The following is a 23,313-nucleotide window of genomic DNA, read 5'->3' on the forward strand; positions in this document are numbered from 1 at the left end:
TTTTGCATTTACAACTAAAGACTGTAAAACTGGAATTGAATTTAAATTATTTTGTAATTCTATTTTATAACATTGGAATAAGAATAAATTGTAAATAATCAGTTTTTCGAAAACTTGTTACCTAATATGTATCACATTTTTTATTATTTTTTGATTGAATAAAACAAAAATTTTATCTTTGATGTGAGCTTTCGAAATGTGGTGTTTTCGAAATGTGGTGTTATAGGCGCATCTTACGTATATCCTGGGTTGACAGAGTTACTAATGTGGAGGTCCTGCGTAGAATGGGGAAAGAATGTGAAATTCTCATGACCGTCAAAACTAAAAAGTTGGAATATCTAGGACATGTAATGAGAAATCAAGAACGTTACGGCCTTCTCCAGCTGATTCTCCAAGGTAAAGTAAATGGTAAGAGAGGACCGGGAAGAAGACGCATTTCCTGGCTTCAAAATTTACGAAAGTGGTATAACACGACTACCACTGAACTGTTCCGCGCTGCAATAAACAAAGTAAAGATAGCCGTGATGATCGCCAACATCCGGAACGGATAGGCACTTTAAGAAGAAGATGTGAATTGAACCCCAACCTTCTTGTCAATAGACCACGTCTCTAACTATTACGCCAATTCCACACACAATAATTATTGTTTTCCGATAGAACATACCTACCTTTAGTTTAGTCAAATATTTCAGTTGAGTTATTTTTATTATTAACTAACTTAAAGATTTATAATTTAAAATCGCTACTAATTAATGTTTGTTACTATAATATATCTTAATTTATTCAATCATTTATTCTAACATCAGAAATTATTTAAAATAAAATATTTTCGAGGTCATCCGTATAATTATGACTGAAGTCAAATAGCCACGTCTAAAACTAGTTTATCTCGTACTATCTCACAACTTAATCTATCTTCTATCCTTTCCGCTATTTTGCCGGGTGGTAAGACACTCATCACTGTATATTAAACAAGTTTTATGATCGCATTAGCAGTTTTTTGTGTTTTGACCCATAACTTACTATAGGCCTTTTTTTATTAGTTTTATTTGCCGGTGTAAATCTCGCGATTTGAATATATGTTTAATGACAAAATAGAATTTATTGAGTCTAATTACCTTTTCTATATCATCTATAGAGTGTTGTTGTTGCGCTTGTTTATATTATTTTATTGTATCAGTAATTATGTATTATTTGCATTTATTGCTCACTCTGCAACTGTAATTTGTTTAAATTCAATGTAAATTTCTCACGCTGCATCTTTTGTTCCGCTCAGTATGTTGATATCATCTGCGTACGCTACCAATTGGTAGATTTGTTTGTAAGTATAATATTTCTACTCACCGTAAACCGTTTAATTATATGTATAGTTAAGAAGATTGAAAAGCGTTGGAGCTTATCCGAATTGCTCGTCCAAATTTGCACTTAATTTAGTCCAAAGCTAACTTACGTTTTTTTTTTTTTCAAAAAATCATGCATTCTGAAAATTAATATTGACACTGGCTTTGGATTTCTACATATATGTCTACATATGTTCTACAAATATTAGTAAAACTAATATTTAATATTAAATTGTGGCTTCCTGGTATTATCCACAATGTTTACTTGATTTTCTCATAAAATATTTGTTAAAATCAAACCAAGTTTATAATTTATCTTGGAAGAACAGTAATGAATGTTTTTTAGATTATTCTATGTATTATGTGTAATTTTTTTGTATTTATGACAAAACGGGTATTTACCAGGTATAAAAACATTTATTAAATCATACAACCCAATAGTCTGTTTGTTTCAGGTATATATTCAACCGAAAATCCAAAGGATTAATCCACAAAATAAATTTAAAATTTCTCGACTGAAGCATTCCATAAAATAGTTTTTGACCAAAATCACCGCCATAAAAATAAACTTGATATGCTTTAAAAAAAAACAAAGCACATTTACACAAAAATTATAAATTCTAAACGACATTGTTCAGGCCACATTTATTTTAAAACACAATCCACTAGAATAAACTGGGCCGTTTGGTTCTAAATAGAATTTTTAATATTGTGATTTTAGGGTTTGAACTGCGTAGAAAGCTGAGTTAAAAAATATACGAGTTATTTCCGTTTATAAAGGCTCGAATATACTTCTAAAAATACTTTCGCTTTTGATTTAAATTGGCGGTTCTGTAATTTATGTACTCCCGCATCGACCAAATTTATTTATATTTTGACGTTGTCCCTCACAAAGTGTGCAAGCAGATGGTAAAATTTGGTCTGTATTAGGATCCGCAGATTGGGGGTAAAAAGTTAATTATATCATTAATATTTTTGACGCGTTTTACGCTTGTAGCTGTGAATTTTATTTTATTGGTAATTGACATTTTTTTGTTTTTTTTGTCTCCCAATACGGAAACAAAATTTTAAAACGTTAAACGCCACAATGCATAGTAAAAAATAGCTAAGTGGGCCCAATATTAAACACGTTTACAGAATTAGTTTCTTATATAATCTTACTGTACATCTTACTATCTTTCAAGTACAAAATCTTAAATTTTTATCTTTTTTTGGAATTTAATTGAGAAGCACGTGTGCACACGTGTGTCCTATCAGTTCCCAATACGTTATATAAAAACTATAAATACAAGCAGAAGTATTTGCAAAAGCGGAAGAGTTTTTTGAGACTAAGACGGTGATGCCAGTTTTCAGGAAACACATTTTGAATTAGGTAGTTATGATGAAATAAGTAGTTTTTTGTCAAATGAAAGTGTTCAGAAAAGCAAAGGACTAAAAATGTAAATTAATTTATAAAATTTAGCTTTAACATTACAAAACTCAAAAACAGTAGACGATACCATTGAAAAGGTTATTTTCCAATATCGACAGCCAGATGATGAAAGTTTTTCAGAAGACGATGACATTGGGATTAATCATAACACACCCTTCATATGAAAAAATGTAGGTGGTCAGAACTTAAGAAATATTACACTTAGTAGTAGAAAGGTAGACGGTTCACCTCACTTTAACGTTTGACCTCTGACGTCAGTGCCGTAAGGCCATGCCGACACGTCATTGGCTGTCGCGCGATACACCACCGCAACTCTCGCAGCATCATTTTTTACGACGTTTAAGGCAATGTTCGACGTTTTATGCGTCGTTCGACTTTTTTTGCACGTTTTTTGCGTCTTTCGACATTTAATGAGACATTGTATATGACGTTTACTTTAAACCTCGTAAAAAACGTCGAACGACGCATAAAACGTAAAAAAACGTCGAAAGACGCATAAAACGTCGTAAAAAATTAAATTAAAAAATAAAAAAAAAGCCGCGAGGGCTGCGGTGGTATATCGTGCGGCGGCCAATGACGTGTCGGCATGACCGGAGGGCGGTGATGTCAGAGGTCGAAGGTGGAAGTGGGGAGAACCGTCTACCTTTCTAGGTTTAGTGTTTAAGCCTCTTTGTTAAAGCTGAGGTTTTTGAGTTGTAGGATAAAAAACCCCTCGACTATTTTTAACTATTTGTAAATGACGATTTAATTGAGTAGATTCTGCAAGAAAACAATCGATATGCATATCAAAAGTTGAATAGAGGCGGTCACGGTCTAAAAGCTAGAATTCATAAGTGGGTTGACAAATATCGAAGAAATAACGACCTTTTTGGCCATTCTTGTCTGGATAGGATTGTAAAGATTGCCAAAGTTGTGTTTGTATTATTTATCAAAAAATACATTATACGAAAACAAAGTAAAGTGTCTAAAGTTACTTGCCCATTTATATTTATTGACAAAGAACTTCGACTGTATAAGCTCACCCCTATTGAAGAAGCTGGCATCAAATTTTCAAAAGTGGTACTGCTGGAGGAAGAATCTGAGTTAACTGTAGTTTCGTTTAAGGGCTGACTGTAATTTAAGCAGGATTTCAAAAACAAGAGACATACGTTCAGGGTAAAGATATACAAACTCTGTTTGGATGAAGATTATACGTATGATCTATAAACTTATTGTGTTAATGATAATTCTGAAAATATGTTAGTTTTGTATAGTGTTGTATTTCATTTAGCCAATACCTTTTAAGACATTATATACTAGCGTCAGGTTATCACATAAATTGCTAAACGAAAATACAAAGTTGGTGGAATCTTTAAAGCAAAACACAAAACCCAAAGGAGGGACAGATACAAAGTTAAAGAAAGGGGATATTATTGGGATAGAGAGTAACACAGGTATTATAGTAGTAACCAAGTGAAAGGACAAATGCAAACTGCTTATGGTGAGTACAAAGCATACTGCTGAAATGGTAGATGTCCATCAAAAGGGAGGAAAAGTTGAAATTTTGTTTACGATTTTGAGACTTTTCCGTGTGCGTGTGTTTCTTTTTCTGTGATTTTTTTCATTTGTATTTTTCTTTCCTTGAAGTTTAATATTTGTATATATTTCTCTAATAATGCTTCTAAACTGTATTTGGATTTGACAGTTTTTTCTCTGTATTTCTTTGGTCTCTTTGAAGTATTAAAACTATTATTTCACCTTTCATATGGAATTATTCTAGGATTGCCTTTGTATACTTTTTATTACTTTCAATAATTTTTGGATTTACATTTCTAACTTCCTTTTCAATCCATTTAAATTTGTTTGTGCTTTTTTAAAATACGACATACATGAAAGACAAATAATTTTATATAAAAATTTATTACAAATCATAGAATTCAGAGTATTTCAAGTGATAATCAGATCAAAAATCGTGGTATCCGTCTATCCATCTTCACAAAGTGAGATATTTTCGGAAACTCTCTCAGAATTCGATCCTTTTGCTATTTTAGTTATCTGGGTTAAGTGAAAGAAAAACTTATAAATGTGTTGGATATTTAATTTTAATATAATGAAAGTACAGAATAGTACAAATAGTTGAGAACATAAAAAGTATTACCTGGAAAATTTTTATTCCCCATTGACCCCTCTTTGTATCTCAAAAAATTTTCTTTTTTATTGGCTTTGGATATACTTAATACATTTAGCCAAATAAGTACCTTTTCAATATATTTTCGGATTATCATTCTTATGTAATATTATTTCTTTATTTAACCCTACGTTAGGCGCGTGGTCTACGACTGTAGACCACATCTGTTTGAACGACGATTGTCTTGAGTTGGTATATACTATGAGGCTGTGCCGTTCAGGAGCTATGAATAACACCGTAATCTATAAGTTCAGTATGTCCGTTGCAGCGAGCTAGTGAAGTGCTAATTTTTAAACACGTGTAAACACGATTGGTCTACGATTGTAGACCATGCGCCTAACAGTGTGAAATTATTTTTCGAGTACCTACGTACTGTTTTTATATAATAAACTTGTCATAAATTAGGTAAGTGTTGTTTTTTTTTGAATTGTACTTCTTAGAAATGTATTCATATTTTTCAAATATTCAATTTTGTATTTTTCACAAATGAATGCATTATTTTGATTCATAATTTTATAGTATTTTTCTTCTTTATTTCAGAGAAACATGTCTGACTCTAAAAAAAAAGGCGTACACAGAGTAGTACAGACCTAACTGTATGGTTAAGATGGTTTGAAGAGGAGTCAAGTGGGGACGAGAGCCCAGTAGATGAAAATGAGGAAGATAAAGAAGAAAAAAATTAAAATATAGTGGAAAGAAGTGATCATGAGACTGACTCAGAACTAGAACTCACATCAGATTAAGATGAATCACAAAGCGACGATAAACAAATTGGTGATGGCAAATTTTACAAAGGTAAGGATATGACGACAAAGTGGAGAAAGGATTGTGGTAATGTACAAGTGCGAACGCGTTCTTATAATCTTCTAACATACTTACCTGGCCCAAAACGTGATGCCCTCCAAATTCCAAAGGCAATGGAGTCGAATCATGTTACCTCGCTATGAGCGAAAAACGGTTTAGATTTCTACTCCGTTGTTTAAGATTTGATGATATTAATACACGAACAAAAAGAAGGAAATTAGACAAATTAGCACCCATTAGAACTGTTTTCGAAATTTTCTTGGCTAATTTTCAAAATAATTTCATCCCTAGTACGTATTTGACTGTTAACGAGCAATTATTGGCTTTTAGAGGACGCTGCTCATTCAAGCAATATATACCCAATAAACCAGCGAAGTATGGGATAAAGATGTTTGCGCTGGTTGATGCAAAAACCTTTTACACTTTCAATCTCGAAACATATGTCGCAACTCAACCTGATGGCCCGTATAAGGTTAGAAATACTGCTGAAGATATTGTACCACGATTGGTGCAGCCAATAGAGGGAACTCATCGTAATATTACAGGCGATAATTGGTTCACCAATATTCCATTGACCGGAAAATTGCTACATAAAAAAAATTAACTTATCTCGGTAAAATGCGCAAGAATAAGCGTGAGATCCCCACTGAGTTCTTGCCTAATAAAAAAAGAGAAGAGCAAACCTCTATCTTTGGTTTTCAGGAGGATATGACGTTGGTGTCTTATTGTCCCAAAAGAAACAAGTCTGTTATTTTGGTATCTTCAATGCACCACAATAATGCCATTGATCCAAAAACAGGGGATTCCAAAAAACCTGATATCGTCACCCGATATAACAAAACTAAAATTGGTGTAGATTGTGTCGATCAGTTATGTGTAAACTACAATGTTGCAAGAAACACGTGTCGTTGGCCAATGGTAATATTTTGCGACCTTTTGAATATATCGGGTATAAACGCTCTTTGCGTATATAAAGGAAATCATCCCTTTGAAACCAAAGTCAAGAGAAGTGAGTTTATTGAGCAATTTGCTTGGAAATTGATCAAGTCTCAGATAGAGGCGAGGTCAACTAACACCTACGTGCCAGTAGAACTAAGAAGACGCGCCCGTGGTCTTCTTGGAATTGAAGCCCCGCCTGCTCCACCGAAGCTCCACTCGATTTGTTGCAATCGAGATTGCAACAAATCTACAAAAGCTTGTGTAAAATGCAACCATTACGCATGCAAACAACACATGGCAGATATGTGCACTAGCTGTTTGACCGACTAAATATATACTTATTTTGTGCTCACTTTCATGACTTTCAAATGATTTATTTTGTCAATTTTGTAATATTAGGTAATCTTAGTATGTATTAGTATCAGAAAATTACATTTGGTTTAATTTTAAGCACTAAGAATTTTATGTTGTTGTTCAAAACTTATCCCAGAATAATAAAGGTAGAAAAACATGCTTTCCGTTTTTTTATAACTACACACAGATATATGTATATTAATTAAAATGAATTTTATGTTAAAATATATGTATAAAAAAATTTATTTTTAATATCCCTTTAAAAATTTATCACATCAGATGTCAATTAATAATAAAAGAAAATGGTCTACATATGTAGACCACGCGCCCAAGGCCCTACAAAATACCACGCGCCTAACGTAGGGTTAACAATATATTTAACCATGCACTGGCTTATATCAACTGCTTTTGCAACCCTTTTCTGTATTTTTCTCAAAGAAAGTGGACTATCTTTACGTTCTGCATGCATCATAAATTTCGATACAAGACAGATGATTTCACTACTTTGTTAGCTTAAAACCTTATGCCTTCTACATTTGTTATATTACATATTTAATGCCATTTATTGTACCAATATTGGAGTAAACAATTTTTGCTCTATAAGGATATGTTTACCAAGGCTTAAGAATGCTTAATCAACTTTAAAATATAAAGTGTAATTTGCCGGAGACTAATTGAGTGGACCTTTGTTGTAGTTTTATAGAAGAATATATTCTTGGTAGAGGTCTTCAAATCGGCTAGTTTACTCTGCTAAACTCTGTACTACACGTGCCATTTCTGTTGCCAATTTATCTTGATATCATTCTGTTCTGAATTTTCATGTTTAATGAATGTAGCAATTTCCTGGTAATTTACTGACTATGGCTCTTCTTAATCCTGTATTATCCCATATGTTTTTTTTTTCTTTTTATAAAAAGTTGGCAAGGATTTTATTAAACTTTTGACTGTCTTCGAACTTTTTCATTAAGCTTTCGTTCGTTTTTTGTATTGGCAATAATCTTTTGGCTCTTTTTTTTGTGGTCTATTTTTATAAAATAACAGTAAATAAATAAGTAATAAAAACTATAAAATGAACTATATAACATAAAATTACTGTTTTATATACCTAATAAATTAATTATTTTCTATATCTTTTAAAATCAAATATATTATTTTATTTTATCTATTGTTTGTTTATAAAATACCCTTAAAGTACATTAGCTTTTATAATAAAATTATATTTTAAATCATGAAAATTATGAAGCTTTTACGTTGTTTTATTTTAAAACAGAATTTACAACGTCACATAAATGTGTACGCTGTTGGAAAATAATGATAATTTTGTGTCATTATTATATTCACAACGACTATTTCAGTCATCTTAAAATTTTCACATAATCTGACCAATCACAAACCAAAGACAGCTTGTGTTATCGCGAAAACACCAACTGTCTTTCAATTCTGATTGGTCTATCAGCTTCGTGTTTTCAACGACGTAACCATGGATACCGATCGCAAAGCAAAGTTTGACGTTTGCCAAAAAAATTATTGTAGCTGTATACGTCAAAATGAGTCGTTTCAGTGGTACTTCAAACGAAGTTATAAACCAAAACATTGAAGAAAATATACCGAGTAACACAAGAAAATCTAAATCTTATATATGGAGACAATTTATGATGTTCTGTGTGGATCGCAACTACAAATTAGATGCAGAAAATAACAACGATGCTAGTCTTCATTCATTCTAAAAGACTGTAATAATGTCGAGAATAATGTATTTTTTTCGTGTACAAATTATTTATTGTTATAGGTAAAAAATTATTATAATAAATTATTTATAGTTATAATAAATATTTCATGATTATGACTAATTGTGAATTATTCAAAAATTGGGTAGATTTGGGTTACCTAGATCAAATGTATTATTACTAAATTCCTTCCTCTCATTCTACTGAATTTTTGACCTATCACTTTGTTCATGAAATAGTCTAATAAAATACCACTCATGATTTTATTTAGCTTATAATTCTGTCTTTTATTTTTAAACTTAACTGAGTTTCTTAAAGAAAACACCACTCGTCCTACGGACTCGTGGTGTTTTCAAGCAACTCAGTTTCGTTTAGAAGTAAATCGACAGACTTATCGCGAAAATTAAATCACTAGTGGTATTACTATTAATAATTCACAAGTAATATAATATTGTCAAATGAATGTCAAAGTCAGAATACATATAATTAGAACTCTTTCAAAAAATACTCAACATTAATTAAGATTAAAGTATTTTTCACAGTTTCATTAAGTAAAACTGGTTAAAAACTAAGTAATGTGTGAACTTCGGCAGTAAAAAGCCAGTAAACTTATTGGAGAAAATATGTAAGTAATGTTAATCTAATTATAGACACTTACGTCAAAACAAGTTTCAATTGTCTATATAACCTTATGTCATTAATCAATGAAAATAGATGATGTTAATGCCGGTCGTCCTTTAGATGCGTTTTCGTCCGAATTATTTATGTTAGAAATCGGAGGAATAATTTCGTCAGATTTCGCATATATTGTATCGTCCACTAGACAAGTTTTCGCATTGTACCGTTCGCGTCATAAAAAACTGGTACAACTCTTATTACCAAAAACCGTGTTTTTTAAGTTGTGTACGTTGGTCTTGTCACATGTGTCATTCTAATTTCTAGGGCACTGTTGCCAGTTCAACTAAAATATTATATGAAACCAGCTAAAAGCAGGACAGACCGCCAGTTTTGAGTATACTAAAAACTAAAACATTATCGAACATTCTCTATCAGTCAGTCACATTTATTTAAACATGAATCCTAAAAATTCTCCTATTACTATTGTAATTTTCCATAATCTCAATTAAGTAACCACACATTGATTTGTGTTTTATTGTAATTTATGAAAATATTTCAATTCAAAAATATTGATAGATAATCAATCTAGACATAACTTTAAATTATTATAATAAACCACTACAGTGAGATATTGGATTGTAACTGTCACGTTTTGAAAAGCGTTTTTCGTCCCGGATATTTTATAGTTAATAATACGTAGGATAAAGTATAATGTTAGTTTTTCACATTTATTGTTCCTGTAATAAATAATAATTTAATTTTGGTAGTTTGCCTGTTATTAAACTTATTGACACAAAATACAATTCGTGTTTAGTAGGTAATTGAAGTATAAAATTACAGTATATGCATTCCAATGTTCCCTGTGCCAATACCCTAGGTTTAAAGATCCTTCAAACATTTTGGATATTAGCTCAACCCTAGCTCTGGTTATTAAATTTATTAGATACGGTTTTTTGTTGTTAATGATAAAAATAATACCTATCTAAAAACTTTATACATTTTTGAACGTTATTTTTTATATATTTAGATTTTGTGCAATTCCGTTATCTGTGATGGCAACAACGAATTGATTCACGGACCATTGTGTCCAGTCTGAACACAGGTCTACATTGGGAAAAAGAAGTGTACCAGTTTTATATGACGGGAAGTATACGAAGTCAGCCGTATGTAGTGATTTATCAAAAAAGCATACTATAATAATTATTAATAATTTGGATTAATTTTTTTTGGAAAATAGTTAGGTATCTTGTTAGAAAGCGATTAAAATTAAAAAGAAAAAAGTGTTGGGTTAACGATATATTAGCAAAACGAAAATAATTCGGAGAATTTCACCATTTATATTATGATTTGAAGAAGGAAGAGAAAAAGTTTTTTGATTACTATCGCGTGAATCACAAGATTTAACTATATTTTAGATGCCATAAGAGAACCAATAAAAAAAATGTCGAATTTCCGTGAGACCATTTCACCAGAAAAACGAATGAGTGTGACTCTAAGTTATTGGAAATATCTATATTATTGGTTTTTAACAAAACAAACTCTTTGCTGGGCCTGAGGATGAGGCAAATATTGTAAGCCTCGAAACCGATCGCTTCTGTAAAACTTAGAAAGTAAATAATAGATTGTGAGTATTGACCTTTTTAATATATCCGTTCAATTATGGACTCACACTTGCAACCCTTCTATCATCATAATAATTATTATAATAGAGTGGACATAATATTAAATTTACTTAATTAAGTTGAGAGAAAACAGCAAACACCTTAAAAATGTTCACAGTTCTAAGTTTATTTAAATAAGGCTATGGCTCCACGAGCGACAGATTGTTGCTAGCAGTAGCAGTAAAATTACGGCGGCAGTAAAGCAGTAAAATCATGGCTCTACGAGCGACAGTTTACAGCGCGCATATCGCCGCGTTTTGGTCTTGTAGTGGCTCCATGAGCGTTATAATGACGCAGCTACAATCAGTGGTATCTTGTCCGTTTATATAGTGTCCGTGTATATAGCAGATAAAATAAATCAATAAATAAGTAAAATAAATTTAGACGGATAATACAATAATATAGTATGGATAATCTATCATTTCAACAAAAAGTTGCTTTAATATTGGCATTGCGCCGTCGACGAAGGGTTAAAAAACAACGGAAATGGTGGATTCACCATGTTCTAGTGCCTAGACAGACAGAGGGAAAATGTTTTCTTTTACACAACAAATTAAAAGAATATCCTGACAAGTTTTTTGAATATTACAGGATGTCAGTGTCTTTTTTTAATTTTTTATTATGTGAAATATAAGATGTCATACGAAAACAGGATACATCCATGCGTGATAGTCTAAACCCAAAAGAAAAATTAGCAATTACCTTAAAGTTAGATTTCAAATTACATATTTTATAATCCTATACATGTCTCTACCTAAAAATAAAAAAAAATAAAATATTTAACTATTTAACTTTCATTAGAATAAAAAGGGGCCGCCACCACTTATTACCTCTGCGTATTCTGTAATTCGCTACTGAATTATCAAGTAGATCGACGGCTTCCATATGTCAATTATATTGATTTATTATATTGGGTTGATGTAATGAATCTTCCTTTTCCAATATCTAACTTGCTTTTTTATGTTACAATAATTAAAAAAAATCTGATGCGACATAAAATCTGCTTTGTTGCATTCATTTATTTATGAATCACGCCAAGCTATCGAAAACGAAACATTAGTACCGAAGGATAATAAAATTTTACTATAAACAATAATTATTAAAATTTTATTTATATATGATTAGACAACCACTTATATCGAAATGAATCACCAATTCGAAGAAGTAAATTAAAAAAATAGATTTTCGGGAAATCAATAAAAACTGTTTATGCTCTCTATTCAACTTTTTCTTGTTTAATAAAGGCATCTATTATAAAGTACATTTAATACGGTTAATTGGGATTGAAAAAAAAACCATCCATGGATTTTTGTTATCTAGAATACCGATAAAGAAAATATTGGATTTATTTCTTTCTTAGAACTTATAATTTTTTGTTATGATTGTGAGACAAAAATTGTAAGAAAAAACTTTAAAATAATTTATAAAAACAAATAAACAACTTAACAAACACAGAGAAATAAAAAAAAACAAAGTATCCGATTAAATGGCAATTACCGCTACAAGCGACAAATTACTGCTAGTGGAGCCACAAACGCGCTGCAAATTACTGCTAAAAAATAGGTCCGGATCTATTCAAACGCGACATGACCTTGACGACGCGTCTCGCTCTCGAAACGAAGCGACAATCTACAGCGCGTGGAGCCACTCAGTATCACTGCTGTTGTTTTAATTTATCAAGCTACATTTTACTGCTACTACTAGCGACATAGTCTGTAGCTCGTGGAGCCATAGCCTAACACTATAATTATAAACCAACACTATAATTATACCAACACACACATATATATATAGAGCTATTAAAAGTAAAAATGATATTTATATAATGAAATTCAACAGACATACATGTGATTCGTAAGGAATACTGAATCCATATCTGTTAAAACTGCAAATTATGCGTCTTTGTTTAGAGGTGTAGATTGTCGTTACTTGTGAGTTTCTGCTTGTTACTTTTGATATGCTTTTGTATGTAATCAGTTACAGTTTAAGTAGATACCTGTTCAGCATCTCTAGATTTTGGGAATGAATATATCACGCGTCCCTAGTGTTTATATTCTACTTTTCTGTTAGGCGAATATAATATAGAACATATGATATTAAATTGTAGTAAAAATAGAATAAAGACTAAAATTTTTATGGAAGCAATTATGAAAATAAAAATCTTATTAAAACCCATCAACCTTTATGGGTTAATAGTTTCTAACAATTTACAAGTTTAAAAGTTGCTATATCAATACATAAGTAGTTTAAAAATAAGGATATGAAACTATAGTTTATAAAGACCAATGTATACCAAAACTTGTATATAAATGTACATTTTAAATAAAAAAAAAATATTAAATAATATTAATAAAAAAAAGATATATTGAAAATAAAAAAAAACACTGCTTGCGGATCTGGATAATACTGGAAAAACATAACCACTGGGCACTGGATGCATGGATACGAGACTGGATACCTACTACTAGAAAATTGTATACAAAATTGTATAAAATTGTAAAAACAAAAAATATATGATTTTTGTAAGTTCACCAATTGTATAATGTAGAATTTTTACCGTAGATATATTGTTTTTAAGATATTAGTAATGTTAATTTTAAATATTAATAGATTTTATTTTAATCATTGCCAAGAATCAAGGTCAAACATGATTAGGCGAATGAAACCATAGGTTTCGCAGTCAATATCCCAAGCACACACACACACACACACACACACACACACACACACACACACAGACACACACACACACACACACACACACACACACACACACACATCTTTACAAAAATAGATGAGTTACTTTTATTTATAAAATTTATAAAACATTAGTGCGAAGTATTGTGACATATGGGGCTGAAAATTGGATCATAAACAAGAAAAATAGCAATAAGATAGTAGCAACAGAGATGGAATGCCTGCAAAGATACTGCAGAGTAACTAGATTGGATAGGAGAAGTAATGACGAAATAAAGCAAAGAACAACAATAGAAATAGACATACTAACTTATATAGAACAAAAAAGACTAAAATGGTATGGACATGTAAGAAGAACTAGCGACAGCAGATGGATAAAGAGAATAACCGAATGGAGCCCCATAGGAAGGAGGAAAAGAGGACGACCCCGAAAATCCTGGAGGAACGAAGTAGACGACGTCATGAGTAAGAAAGGCCTAAACGATGGAGAATGGGACAACAGACATAGATGGAAACGGTTGAGTGAGGGAAGGCAGTGAATATTGTGGAATTCCTAAATATATAATGTAAGAATATTATTTTATATTTATATGTATATGCAGTTAAATCTTCCAATCGCGACTACCTTTGGCCCATTAAAGGCTTAATTAACGGTAAATTTGACCTATCAACATGTAGAAAGTTCATTTTCTTAATGCAAAACGACTCTTAGGACAGGAATTAGCCATTTTTTTTAATTCACTTGATCAGTATCTATAAACGTTAAGAAATCGAATGAAAGCCATTTGACACGTCATAAGATGAATTATCACATTATTGTTATTAGTTGAAAACGTAAGATAATAATCGTCATTATCATTATCCAGCCTTCTGTTTTCAAAGTTGAACATAAGACTTCACTTATTTCATCCAGTTCTCTCAGTCACGAACTTTCTGCAGCCAGTTCCCAGCGATTCTTTTGATGTCGTTTGTCCCTCGTGTAGGTGGTCCACCTCTTCTTCTTCTATCTACTCGTGGTCTACACAGTCTAATTTTTTGGGTCCACCGACCGTCATTCATTCTGGCCACATGGTTCGCCCAGATCCTCTTTAGCCACGCTATGCGCTCTATAACATATAAGACTCCCGCCCTTCTTATTATTTTCTCGTTTCTAACGTCTTTGAGACAAGACAAGGCCGTTCCATTCTTCTTCGGGCTACTTGCCGTAGCTCTTAAGTCATGACTCGTAGTACAAATTTTTCGTCGATCGTCTTCTCTGTTAAATATTAGTAAAAATAAGCAAATTTAAATTGTAAAATGTTTAAAATATCTAGTTACACGGGCTAATAAATTTTAATAGTTGGCTTTAAACGAGTTCTTTTAACCATTTCAATATTTTCTTCATAATTTTCTGCAGAGTCTGTATCAACAACGCATGTTTTAACAGTATATACTGTATTAATTTGAAAAGTATTCATTTAAAGACCCCAAAGTAGGCACCTTAATACTTCAGAAATGTCACAAGTTTATTTTTCCTTTTAGTATTGGTTATTTAAATAAAAAAATAAACAGTTTAAGTAAGATCCTCTAATTGAGATTCTTTCACTAACTTTCACAAAATTTATTATAAAGTTTCATTACTACAGTTGTTTCGGCAGAGTGCCTTTCTCAAGTGATCTATTTTTGGTATACGTTTACACTTTATAGTCTTTAACGAAATAGGTTGAGAAGGGAAGAACTGTTTGTCTCAAGTTGGTCATTCAGAATTATGTCTGTGTTTTTTAATTTGTTAATTTCCATAGATTCTAACAAAGATAGCTTAAGGCCTTTATTTTGAATGTGAAGAATTTGAAATTCGTCATTTAAAGAATGATTATGATCTAGAAGGTGAAATGCGTATGTAGAATTTGTTTTTCTATTATTGAAAGCCCTTTTATGTTCTGTTATTCGTTTATTATAATTTCTACCAGTTTGACGGACGTCAGTTTTTGGGCAGTCGCCGCATTTAAGTTTGTATACATCACTGTGTAAGTGCTTTTTATTTTGGCTCTTGTTGTTTTTAACATATTTGTTGTTTGTTCTGAAAGCTGGTGTTATTTCTTTCTATTTTATGTGTTTGACTATTTTTGTTAATATTTTGCCTGTATACCTATGTAATTGAGCAGAAGGTACTGAGTATTTTCTCTGGTTGTGAAAATACTAATTTCAGGGCTTTATTGTGTAGTTTTTGCTATACAATTTTATTAAATGTTTGTTCGTTGTATCCATTGTTTACTGCTATTTGCTTAATGATATTTAATTCTGTCATCGGTCAAACTGGTAGAAAGTTTCATAAACGAATAGCAGAACATAAAAGGGCTTTCAATAATAGGAAAACAGACTCTACATACGCACTTCACCTTCTAGATCATAACCATTCTTTAAATGACAAATTTTTAATTCTTCACATTCAAAATAAAGGCATTAAGCTATCTTTGTTAGAATCTATGGAAATTAACAAATTAAAAGACACAGACATAATTCTAAATACTTGAGATAAACAGTCCTCTCCTCCTCAACCTATTTCGTTAAAGACTATAAAGTACAAAAGCATACCAAAAATAGGTCCCTTGAGAAAGGTACTTTGCCGAAACAGCTGTAGTAAGACTATAAGATTTTATAATAAATTTTGTGGAAGTTTTAAAAACAAAGTTTTCAGTGTTTTATTGTTAGATATTATGAATTTCCATCAAGTAACAGTCGAATCCATCAATTATTCTTTTACTCCTTGACAATAAGCCAACTTTTGGCTTATTGCGTCTCTTACGCATCTATTAGCATGTTTATTTGTAAAATTTATTATGGCGTGGTATATGGCACTTGTAATTGGTCACATGTCCACTTTTTATTTGTTGCCCCCACTTGTCGCCTATTATTTGTCCTCTATTACGTCACTTGCCATTTGGTATTTGCCTTGTCACTTGTCGTACGTTAGTTGTCATCTATCACATATATTGTGTCAAACACAACTTATACCTATTTTAATTATCTTTATTTTTATGGTATCTAAAGCAGTATCTTGTCGGCTACCATATTTTTCTTTTGTAAAACTCACAGTCGTTTATGTTTGAGTCTGGAACCTTGTTTGTTTTGCAGACAAAATGTCTATAATCATCTTCATTAGATAAAGGTACTCGTTAAAACTTACATAAATATAGAGAGATGGAAGATTCAGCACAACATCTAAGGCCGCAGTGAAGCAAGATTTACCTACATCCGAGATTCCTATATATACGAGTCTTTGCACTCTGCGCATTTCTATTATATTGTTAGCCTTTTACTGTATTGCTTTGTTTTATCAAATCAACGAGGCGTAAGTAACTAGCAGCGCACTTAAGTAACTAGACAGTAACCATAAAACCGTGCGGGCTAAATTTGAAAATAATCTTGATGATTAAAGATACCTTTTGGATAATTCAGTAACATTGAATAAAACCAAGAAGCTATTATAGCAAAAACTAAAGAATAGGTTTTTAAATAAAGAGAACATAAATTCACTTAATAAAACATTAGTAAAAGCCTTTCAAGTAAGTAAATATAAAAATTGCCCACGGACAATTAAGCCCAAAAACCAAGATTTTGGTCAAAATCATTAAAGCGATTTGAAGACGAGGTAACGATTTAAAAAAATGACTTAAAAGCACCAAACAAAATAAAATTAAAAACTGTCAAAAGTCATTAGAAAATTAAAAACGCAAGTAATACAAATAACTTCTAATAATATCTAATAAAAGTCGAAGGTAATGAGAAGAAAATGTGATATAGCTAAACCGAGAAACTGAAAGGAAAAATTACATCGAATAGAGCCGAACTGTTATACAGAGTAGAAAATTACCATATATTATATATTCAGGGATTCTACAGTATTCACTGCCTTCCCTCGCTCATCCGTTTCCATCTCTCTCTGTTGTCTCATTCTCCATCGTTTAGGCCTTTCTTACTCATGGCGTCGTCTACTTCATCAAGTTGACACTGGCGAAAATTTCTACACCAAGTTATATAAGAGTCATGAAAAAAAAAATGTATGGTAAAGAAAGGTTTACAAATAATATTACCTGATATCCTTAGCAAGTCACATTGAAAAAAAATTATATGTGAGAGTCACAAGCGACTCTATATTGTCGCGAGAACAATAATAATTTATAGAAAGGAATGTGATATAACTATGTACAATATTTGGGAAATACATGTATATTTTCTATGTTAAAACATTTTAATAACAAAACCTGTTGTTCTTATATTGATGTAAAAGGAGAAACTAGCTCGACTAGAAGGCGTATTAGATGGAAATAAAAAGCATGAAAACAAAAGGGTTTTAAAACGAAGCCATCATCAAAGTAAAACAAGTTGTTTTACTCGAACAGCTTTGTTTTTACTTTAGTGCTCTTCGTTATTTTTACAAAGTAACAAACTGTTAGAATTTTTCCAATTCATCATCCTTATTTTCCTTTTAAGAGGTAAGAGATACGAGGTACGTAGCAATATATTATCTACCAAAAGTTTGTTGAGAAATAACAAAACCGTAAAAGTTTTAAAGAAGTTATGAATATTGTGTTTTATTATAAAAACGTACAAATGAAAAGTAAAAAAAGTAAAAAGATGTGTTTATATATAAATATACATATATTATATATATATACATATATATATATATATATATATATATATATATATATATATATATATACGCGAAACATGGAAACACTTAAGTTAACTCCGCAAACTTCCAACGGTTGGCTTTGTAATTTGTTTATTGTCATTGCAAAAGCCAAAAGTAAAGTACGGAAAATTGTAAACGTTTAAAATCAAATGGTACGTTCGTTGAAATAAAAAGTACGCAGGATCAAGATATCCTCTCTTAAGCATTTATTCTGAGTAAAATGTTATAAAATTTTAAAATAATATCGGTAATATCGGGAATACATTCTGAAAAAAAATTATTAAAAATCAAAACAACTGATTCAAATATAAAACTTTTAATACTTTTTAAAGAAAATACATATAGATGTATTAAATCTATTTAAAAAAATTGTCCTACAAACAATCTGGGCAAGTAGAGACAGTGTGACCACACATACATTTTCCACATTGTTTGCATTTGCGACTGGTAGGTCTGTTTTTCATTCTGTTGCAAAAGTCACATTTGCCTCTACTACCTTCTTAAATATGTCGAGGTTGATTTACAGGATCTACCTTAGTGATTTCTTTTATTCCCGCTGACATGATACGTGGTATATTGGCTTGACAAGCACGAAAGTTAAGCTGCGGTTGAATTAGAGCGAATGCTAAATTGTGCAAAAACTGTCTTCGTGGTAAACGAATCTCGTTATTAGTACAATAGAAAAGGACCATGGAGTTTATACCAGCTACATTAAGCATTGAATAGAAAATTATCATTGGCCATCGTCAAGTATTCCTAACGGAGTCATAGGCAGCACATAACTTGTCTACTGTGTCAACTCCTCCCTTTGTAGAATTGTAGTAAAGAATCGGTTCGGGTTTTATGGAATCCTCATCAATTGTATCGTCATGATGTAAATTAGACAGAAGAAGTACGTTTTTATTTCTTTTTGGTATATAGGACACCTAAGTAATACCATCATAAAAAGCAAACATGCTGGATCGAATAGGTCTCCTTCTGGGTTTAGAAAATTCGTGTGGTAATTCCTTTTTATTCTTGCGACACATTCCTAGAAATGTGAGTTTGTAATCACGAAGCAAAGTTTGGATTATTGGTATGCTTGAAAACCCAATGTCCGCACTAATGTTCCATGTTGTTTCTCTTAGAATATCTTTACCTCTTCCAATGGAGAATTACTTACAACAAAAGAACCTGGTGGTTGTTGCCCTAAATATAGTTCCAGATTGCAGGTATAAAAGGTCTTGGAATCTGCTACTGCAAAAATTTTTATTCTATATTTATTTGGTTTATTAGGTATACTGTTTAAAACTGTGACCTCTAAATACCTCCAATTTTTCATCTATTGTGACGTATTCAAACGGCGTATATTCGTTTTTACAATTAAAAATAAACATTTCAAGTCTTTCGTACGGGACAAAATTTACCTAATAGTTTTCTTTCCTCATTTGAGTCAATATCATCAAACGTTAGGTTTTGTAGTAAAAATTTAAATCGGTACCTGGATATTATTACTCGAAACATCTCAATTTCTGTACCGTCTTTATTCCAAAGTTCGTCTGTGCTTAATTTGCCGCTTTTCAAAACAACTGCCAAATAGAGTGAACCAATAAAAGCACGAATTTCTAAAGCATCTGTTTCCTTTACGTTTCTCTCTATATTTTATAACTTTCTTGGGAGTGTCTAATATGTTTGTTTGTACATTCAACAATAATGTTTATCATGGTATCGTTAAAAAAATATTTCCAAATATCTAGTTCACCTTTTAAATTCTTGGTAACTTCTTTAGCACCTGGCAAATACGTAACTAAGTTTTCTGATCGTGTTTTAACATTTCTCGGAGGAATACGTTTCATCCATTTAGTAGTTGTGTCATTAACAAGAAAGAAATGCCCAGCAGAAACTATCAATTCAGCACCGTATCAGAAATTTCTTGTTCTGTGTCACTAATTTCATCCATTTGTTCTAGGTTATTTTCTTCTTCGTGTTTTTCTTCGTCATCATCGTACTCAATATTTTCATTCTCGTCGTCCAATCGAAGGTATTTACCCATTAGATGTTGTAAACGTTCTTGTTTTGCCTCATACGCATACATTTTAAAATTCACATCAACTAACAAACGTTCAAAATTTCAAAACAACTCGGCTGGCGCGCGAAGAATTTGTCCGCAATCACTAATACTTTCAAATCAACGAACAGGATGCGACTAACGCTTGGTATGAATAACTGAATTAACATTTGTGGGAAATACATGGGCGAAACAGAAAAAAGGTGGTTAGTTTTTGAAAAATTAAAGTTTAGATCGGCGCGGAGATTTTGTGAGTGGAAGGTTAACCTTTTCACAGTCATTGTCATTTCATTGCACAGTCAAGGTTGGTTAATGTTACGCCGCATAATACCAACTGATCCCACTTTTAATTGTAAATTGTTAGGTGATAGTCCAGGCAATTTCAAAGAATTCAAAAACTCTGTAGAGTAGTTGACTACGTCATTCTGATTTATAACTGTGTCAACTGATTTAAACCAAAACAACTTTCCTGGAAGAAACTTCAGACTAGGTAGTATATTCAAACAGATATACATGTAAAATTTCATAAAAATTAGTCAAGCCGTTGCGAAAGAGTGTGGCAACTAACTATGTGACACTAATAACTGTCACACATCTTAAAAAAAATAAAAAATTTGGTCCAAAAAATAAAAAAACTGTTTGGGACGGACCACCCTTATCCCTTAGGTTAGGAGTATGAAAAATAGATCACGACCGTACCTATTCTCGTACCTATCGAATATAAATATAAAGCTTAATCAAAATAGGCCAAGTGGTTTCGGAGCAGTTTGGCAACTAACTATGTGACACTGATGCTATAAAGAAATAGAGGTTATTAATAGAAGGGTGAAAATAAAAAAGTGAAAATAAAAAAAAATATTTGGGGTGAAGCACTTTTACCCCTTATGGGTGTGAAAAATAGATTTTGACCGATTATCAGACCTATCGAATATACACAGAACATTTCATCAAAATCGGTCAAGTCGTTTGGAAGCAGTATTGCAACTAACTCTTCAACACTAATATTGCAACTAAAAATAGGAGTTCCTAATATTCGGGTGAAAATAAAGGGAAGTACCTATGTATTTTTTATTGCCACATCATAAAAAAATAAAAATAAAAAAATTTGTCCAGATAATAACTATAAGTATAACTATAATTATAGGTATGAAAATAGATAATCTATTTTCAGACCTACAAAATACACATGTAAAATTTTATAAAAATCAGTTCAGCCATTTTAGAGAAGTATAGCAACTAACTCTGTGACACTAGTATGGCTATTAAAAAAGGGGTTAGTAGTAGAGGGGTGAAAATTAAGGGCTGTATACTGTAACAAACTTGTAACAAACAAAGTTTGAGGATATGACCCATAACTCCACGATGCGCAATGAATCGTGTTTACTAGTGTTACCATGGAAACGACCAGTGTGCTGCTTGGCAGTGTCGCAGTCTAAGAATTACGTATCAGTATGTATGGTAGAGAGGGTTTGACTTGTTGATTTGATCGTGTTGATATTTTATTAATTTTTTCTAGATTAGTGCTTAGTATATTGGTAGTAGTAATTAGTTAGTAGTTATTAATAATAGTTATTTAACAATGTGGTTCCTAAAAAGATAAGAACAAAATTAAGCCATCATACTTTTGAAAAGATATTCTTCAAATCATCTCGAATTGCAGGTGGCGAAAAACTGGAGACAATAGGTGTGTCCTAATGGAAAGTAATGGTAATCGTTTAAAACGAATAGAATATTTAAAACAACTAATTAAATTTCAATCTCAGGCTACAATCATAATTTATACCGACAGCTATACTCAATCATACCACATAATACATAATACAAAGCAGCTATACTCAATCATACCACTGGGCAGATTAAAGTAGGAAAACTTTAAAGAAACCGATTTTTTAGGGCTAAAGGCTGATTACTGTTCATGCTAGAGGAGACACTGGATTTGTACTTAACGCTTTGTTAATTTTTAAATCAGGTGCATCTTTATGATTAAAAAGTCAATTTTAATAACAATAACAGTAATGTAAGCCATAATTACTTTTAAAGTTTCATAATAAATCAAATTCTATTGTTGAGAAAAAATTCCATAATTAATAAGTATTAACCACTGTCTACGAAACTAAGAACGAGGCAAAGGTCGTTTGGCAAAAAGTTTTTGATAAATATTTAGTAAAAATATTAATATACAACGATTATTTTAATTCGCCGAAAAATCCTCTAAAATAATTTGTACAATAATTTTATGACATTTTTTCTTTCAGAATCCAAGAGTAGCGACTATCATGACGACATGAACCACCCTAACTTTATAAAGCGGGCCAAAAATCAGCTCTTATCTAAATTACTCAAAAATTCGTTCCTGGTAGTTGATAAGGCATTCTATCATAACGTCCTAATAGAAAAAAATGTGACGTCTACTAGCCGTTGGTCATCATCCAGCCTCAAGAGTCCACTGCTGAACATAGGCCTCTTCCTCATGTTTCCAACCCCGTCTATCTTGCGCCGCTCTCATCCAGTTTTTATTGAGTCTTCTTAACTAGCCGTTGGTATATTATGATAAAGTGGTTACAGGAAAAAAGTATTACTTTTCAACAAACACTAACCAAACCGGAGTTATAAAAAATTATACAAGCGCATAAACCACATTTTCTACCTGTTTATGTATTATATTATGAGCTTGACCAACATGGACATAAAGCACTTCGGTTGCGTCCCTATCATCCGGAGTTAACCCCTATAGAAAAAATATGGGCTTCAGTAAAAGGTAGAGTGGCAACTCATAATACAACATTTAATAAAAATGATGTTGAAAATATAGAAAAAAAAATTTCAAAACTGTTAATAGAAGAATGGGC

The 23,313-nt window shown here is 31.6% G+C and overlaps 1 protein-coding gene across 1 annotated transcript; it reads left to right on the forward strand.

Annotated features, from left to right (window-relative positions):
- Positions 1-6,361: 6,361 nt before the first annotated feature.
- Positions 6,362-7,012, forward strand: LOC140435460 (uncharacterized). Its single transcript, XM_072524196.1, has one exon. It carries the CDS (start codon positions 6,362-6,364, stop codon positions 7,010-7,012), a length of 651 nt encoding a protein of 216 aa, XP_072380297.1.
- The last annotated feature ends 16,301 nt before the right edge of the window (positions 7,013-23,313 follow it).

The sequence above is a fragment of the Diabrotica undecimpunctata genome, chromosome 1 (genome assembly GCF_040954645.1).
Source record: "Diabrotica undecimpunctata isolate CICGRU chromosome 1, icDiaUnde3, whole genome shotgun sequence".
Classification (NCBI taxonomy): domain Eukaryota; kingdom Metazoa; phylum Arthropoda; class Insecta; order Coleoptera; family Chrysomelidae; genus Diabrotica; species Diabrotica undecimpunctata.

Excerpts from the sequence above, each read along its gene's own strand:
- LOC140435460 (XM_072524196.1), top strand. The coding sequence starts at position 6,362 with ATGCGCAAGAATAAGCGTGAGATCCCCACTGAGTTCTTGCCTAATAAA.